The sequence below is a fragment of the Oryx dammah genome, unplaced genomic scaffold, assembly GCF_014754425.2.
Source record: "Oryx dammah isolate SB20612 unplaced genomic scaffold, SCBI_Odam_1.1 HiC_scaffold_16, whole genome shotgun sequence".
NCBI lineage: Eukaryota > Metazoa > Chordata > Mammalia > Artiodactyla > Bovidae > Oryx > Oryx dammah.
In genome coordinates, this window is record NW_024070200.1 from 67,038,326 (window position 1) to 67,044,334 (window position 6,009).

The 6,009-nt window shown below is 45.0% G+C and overlaps 1 protein-coding gene across 2 annotated transcripts in view; it reads right to left on the reverse strand.

The window, feature by feature from the left end:
- The window catches only part of SNURF (SNRPN upstream open reading frame), a 23,431-nt gene extending 19,047 nt beyond the window's left edge, over positions 1 to 4,384 (reverse strand). Inside the window, exon 1 of one of the 2 annotated variants that reach the window (XR_005723929.1) lies at positions 4,211 to 4,365. Coding sequence is in view for 1 of the 2 variants with exons in the window: in XM_040257061.1 (XP_040112995.1) it covers positions 4,211 to 4,224 (14 nt within the window). In the remaining variant the exon portion in view is untranslated. Of the gene's footprint in view, positions 1 to 4,210 lie in introns of both variants that reach the window. The other variant, XM_040257061.1, reaches the window with a different exon arrangement.
- Positions 4,385 to 6,009: the final 1,625 nt, after the last annotated feature.

Sequence of the window (6,009 nt, forward strand, 5' to 3'; positions counted from 1 at the left end):
GGCTATGAAATAAATTAATTACAAAAAATAAAATGAGTAAGTTTCAAACAGATCTCCTTCCAAATGCATAAAAATTTCCCTTAACAGAAGAAAAGATGCTCAATAGGAGGGTCATTAGGAAAACACAAATCAAAACCACAAACACCATTTCACACCACAGGAGTAGGATGTGGAAAAACTGGAGAAATGAAAAATGACACAACTCTGGTACTTCTTAAAAATGTTGAGCGTATTAACATGTGACCCAGGATTTCCACTCCAAGCTTGGAGTGAAATAAAAACTCAAACTTGAACATGAAAGTTCCTAGCAGTGTCAGTTGTAATAGCCAAAAGTAGAAATAACCCAAAGTATAAATGATGAATGCATAAACAAAATACCATGTTTGCATGGTATATCCATACAATGGAATGTCATTCAGTCATAAAAAAGGATGAAATACTGATACACAAGATTGTAGTTTCAAACATATTTACTAATACATTAACACAGTAAAAGGAATTATAAACCTCTGCTTTGCCGTAGACCTCTGCTTTGTCACAGACCACCCATTATGATTAATCAAAGCTTAACTGAGAATACCCCATTATCCATCCCACCCCTCAGAAAAAATCTTCAGTTCCTTTATGTAACCTGAAGGTCTGTGTTCAACTGAGAAAAGAATCAGTATATAAAGGTATCTTTTTCAATTTTCAAAGATTTTTAAAGCTACTTGCAAAATCAATGATGAGCAGCTTTATTTTAAACTTTGTTAATACATATATGTACATTTGTAATGTCCCTAACTGTATTTCTAACCCAGAAGCCAACATTTCAGAAAATTCAGCATTTAAATTAAGAGAAAAAAAAAGTTACATGTACACAATGGTAATTTTTCACTCCAAAATCCCTTTCATTAAATTAATACTAATCTGGAAATATGGACTTCTCAGATGGCTCCATGGTAAAGAAGCCACCTGCCAAGCAGGAGACTCTGGTTCAATCCCTGAGAAGTTCCCTGGGAGAAGAAAATGGCAACCCACTCCAGCATTCTTGCCTAATAAATCCCATGGACAGAGGAGCCTGGCTATCATCCATGGAGTCCCAAAAAAGTCAAGACACGAGTTAGCAACTAAAACAACAACAAATTTGAAAATATAATGAAAAAGCAAAAGATAATGAGATATGATAGGGTTTTTCCTGTCTAATATTGTATCAAATACTCAGGATTCCTTACACCACCCCCCCCCCCAAAAAAGTAATTACTCAATGACTAAGACCTCAAGAATGAGAAATAAAAATTAAAAAACACAAAGATAATGTGAGGTAATCCCAGGGTGTGATCTCCCCACCAACATGAAAATCAGTGCCTCTAAAAACAAAACCTTCAGAATCAAAGAGAATTCTGAGCCAGCCAGCACCCAGGAACCAGAAAATAAAACTTCTTTGCCCACTCTTATTAGTGAAGGATGATGCCTTAACCATCAACAACTCATGTTCAAAGTACCTTGCCTTAGAAAGCAACACACAGTCCTTGCTCTAAACTTCAGACAGGGCTCATATTCCTTTCCCATTCTCAAAAAGCTGTGGTACTATGGCAAATAGTCACAAGGCAGGACAGAGACCTTCAAACTTCAGGTCTTTCCACAGAGTCCGCCATATTGAGGTCCTAAGTCAGAGGGCAAGACTACAAAATGGCGGACCAGGATGATGCACTCTCATCTCGCAAAGGGCCAAATGATCAGATGTTCATATTTGAAGCAGTATCTTCCTACAAGCAGAAAAAAAAAAAAAGATGCAAATCATAAGTATCACAAAATACCAGAGTCCTATTTTTCGAGCTACTAGAAAATAACTCCAGAACAAAGCTTCCAAAGCTTAATTTACATTTCCCTTAATTACTTTCTAACTGGGCACACAAGCAGGCATACTGTTTGTGATAAACTGAGTAAAAAAGGCAAGCACATCAAAATTCTGCAAGGGAAATCCTTAAAAATGTCCCCCAAAATCAAAGTATGGGAATAGTAATACAATAATCATGGTACTTTGTTAATTACCCCTTCTCAGGGAATATTCATAGCAGCTCCAACTTCAAAAATAATGGAACAAAAATAATAATTAAAAAATCAAGAGGAAGAGGATATGTACACACATAGCTGAGGACATTAGCAACTGTGAAGTTGCTGTACAGCAGAAACACAATATTGTAAAGCAAATATATTCCAAATTTTTTTAAAAGTCCAATTAAGGGCAGGAATTCACTAATCCCAGATACACCTAGGACTCACATTCTACATTTTTCTCTGCTTTTCTCCTTGAACAAACAACTCATACACCTCAGTTCCTAAGAGTCCTAGAGGAGCCTTGATCCCCCGATTTAAGGAAATTATAAAGGTAACATCACCAATGGATTATCTAGCAATCAAGAAATAAGACAGACACGTAAGGGAACTGTAGCTATGGAATTATGTTAATCTGGAAAACTGAAATCAGAGATTAGAGGGATGAGAGTTGTCTAAAAGGCTAATTGAATCCACTTAATACAGACAACAATTAAGACTGCTTACAATACCACCTAAGGCAAATGAACAAAACTGAAAAAGCTTCTGCACCAGTGATGGAGGCTGTCTTTTAAGAAGCGTAGTGAATCCCGGAATGCACTCACCTCTCTTGGCCTCCAAACCCGCACCACTCCCTTAAAAATTAAGACAAGGCCAGGGGCACAGTGCAACTGCCCTGACATTTCAGGCAGGCACAGGATGGAAAAACTGTGCAACTCTCTGGCCTACCTGCTCCACTCCACCATGGCACTGCAGGGAAGGGGTAACTTAAAATGCAGAGTCTGAGCAAACCTGTGTCCTTCCTCCGCCAAGCCCAGTCCAGCAGAGCAGGGAAGGGACAGGGCACAGAGATGTAGGGGGTGGCGGGCCACCCCGCACAGCGGAAGCTGCACAAATCCCCTCCCCCAGTGCACAGCAGAGGTGGTGTCATCACTGACGCACCGGAGCACCCCGAGCCCACACCTTCCCTACCGCAGCACCAGGGTGCGGCAGCCGCCCCCCACCCCCTCCAACTCCCCGGTCCGCCTCTCCCGCTTTGCGCACCGCTCTCCCGAGGGCGCGGCCGACTTCCCGCCTGGAGGCCGCAGGGCCGCCCCTCCCCCACTGCGGCAACACGGGGAGGGCCGCGCCCCTACTCCACGCCTGCGCAGAGCCGCACGGCTGCAGCGGCCGCCATCTTGCAGAGCCGCACAAAGGTTGTGACGCCACACCAACCCCCACGCTCCCGAGCTGGCCTTCGAAACGCACATTCCAAACGCAGGGGAAATGCATGCGAACGAGAAACGCCTCTGGCTGTCACATCCCAGAACCTGGCAGGTCCCCCACAAGATGCATTAGATGGGCTGTGAATACCACATCCCTCCTCTTAAACCAAGCTCACAAATGTGAGATATTTAAAGGAATCAAGTATATAAGGACCGGACATTTTTGCAGCCACCCCTTCAATGTAGGGACAGAGTAGTTTTGCTGCACAATTCAAACTCTTAAGAGCACTGCTGGTCACGAGAGCACTGAACAGTTCTCCCTTTTTGTCAAACATGCCCCCCCCCACCCGCGTGCCCTCATCCGCTCACCTATTGCAGCCATGCCTCGAGACTGCTTTGTCGTGCCCCCACTGCCACTCCGTGGCCCCACCGTCGCCGGCAGCCTACCACCTCCAAATACCGAGGCCACAGAGGGACCCCACCACGCTCCCGCGGCCCCCTTCACCCGCCACGGGCAGCGCTCGCTCTCGGCCGCCACCGCCGTCCCCCCGTTGCCCCCTCCTCCTCACTGCCGCGGGGACCACCACCACCACGCCCTCCCGCCGCCGCCTCACATCAGCGCCTCCGCGGACACGGCACCTGCTGCCGCCTCCCGGCCGCTGTGGACAGCGCTGACCCCGCCCTCCCCCTACTGTCGCATCGTGGCCACCCGCGGTCGCGTCCTCAACCACAGGAACAAAGAATCAGAGAATCTGAGGGGGCGCAACATGACGGTGCAGATAACCCCCAGGACCTGACAAGACACGGTCAGGAGAGTCACTCCAGCCTCAAGCCTCCAGAAGCTGTTCCATCCGGCCACCGAACAAAGAACTTGAGAGCCCAGATCCCCAGTAAATACCGAAATACTTCCAGTTCTGAAAGCTCAGGATGATTAAAAAAAAAAAAATGTTGCCCACCACACGGCTGACCTGGCCCGCTCCATCGCGCCGCTGGCCGCTCCTCAGAACACGTCACGCATCTCCGGCTGGCAGACCGCGTTGCGCTCCTCCGCCGCCGCGGCACCACTCCGCAGACTCCGCCTGCACATGCGCGGCAAGCCGCCCCGCTCCCCGCGACCGGACTCTGCCGCGCCTGCGCAGTCTGTTTGCCGCAGTGGCGAGGTGCTGCGGCACTGCCGGCGGTGCGCGCCCTCCCAGGCTGGGAGACCGGGGATGGTGTCTACCCCACCCCGGTGGGTCAAAGTCCTACGGCCTTTGGGGTGGGGGAGCTCTAGGGACCGCCACGAGCCAGCAGTTAATGGCTCTCAGAATCACACCAAATGTTAACAGTTGGACTTCGACCCAGAGTGGTACCTCCCAGTGGAGTGGGAATTGGGTATTTCCTTTTTGTGAAAATTCAAAAGTCCATACCTTATTCAGGTTTCCTCAGGTTTTCCACTGTTGACCTTATCCTGTTGCAAGGTAACACAGATATTATGTTACATTTATATGTTTTAAATACACATATAAAGCAAGTCATGATTTCGTTAAACTCTTTAGTGTGACATTTTAATCTTTTTACCATGTTTGTATTTTTACAGTGATACTTTCAGAATTAAAGTATTAAAACAAAATTAAACTTAATTCTAAGCTCTAATGTACTTGCTCTCAATTTCCTTGACCTATCTTCACCCTTGTCTAGCCTGCTCTTTCTGCCAGTCTGCCCAGACTCCTAATTTCGTGGCTGCTCAATATTACCTGGTGGCTAAGATGGTAAAGAATCTGCCTGCAATGCTGGAGACCTGGGTTTGATCCCTGGGTTGGGAGGTTCCCCTGGAGGAGGGCATAAAATCCACTCCAGTATTCTTGCCTGGAGAATCCCTTGGACAGAGAGCCTAGTGGGATACAGTCCATGGGAGTCACAAAGAGTCAGACACGACTGAGCAACTAAGTACTATAGTTAAGAACCTGGCTTTGGATGGCAGGAAAGGCATGATAGGATCCCAACATTACAAATGACACAGAGAGAGTGGCCATTTTGGCTCACTCATTTATTGAAAGAGAATATTTAAAATCAGTTTGTAAGGGTGAGCGTATTCTGCAATTAGCAAGTGAATATACAGAAAAGGAGACTTCCCAGCAAAATGATGTTGCCCAACCATTCCTTTTTTTTTTTTTTTTTAATGTAGGCATCGCAATTCAAACACTCAGAGATAGGAGTTTAAAAGACATCAAATCTAGACTATAATTATTCTCTATGCAACTGAAACTGGAGTCTGCAAAAAGTGATCAGAGCTCCTACATCACACAATATACAAAAATTAACTCAAAATGGATATGGATGAAAGTTCGTTTGTAAGAGTAAAATGCAAATCTCTTAGGAGGAAACGAAGACATAAATCTGTGTGATTCTGACTAAAGGAATGGTTTCTTAGATACACCAATGCACAAGCAACCAAAATAAATAAATAAATAAATTGGACATCACAAGTACATTAAGTTTTTTCTTGAAAGGTCACTTAAAAAAATGAAAAGACAGCATAATAGTAAAAAAATTTGCAAATCATAATGCTATCTGATAAGGGAAGACTTACAATTCAAAACTAAAAAGACAAAAAATTTAATGGGCAAAGGATTTGAATTTGATAATTCACCCAAAACTGGCAAACAAATGGCCAATCACCACATGAAAGGATGCTCAGCATCATTAATTCTTAGAGAAATGCAAATGAATGGCCCCATGAAATACGAATTCACACTCACTAGGAGGGCTATAATCAGAAAGACAA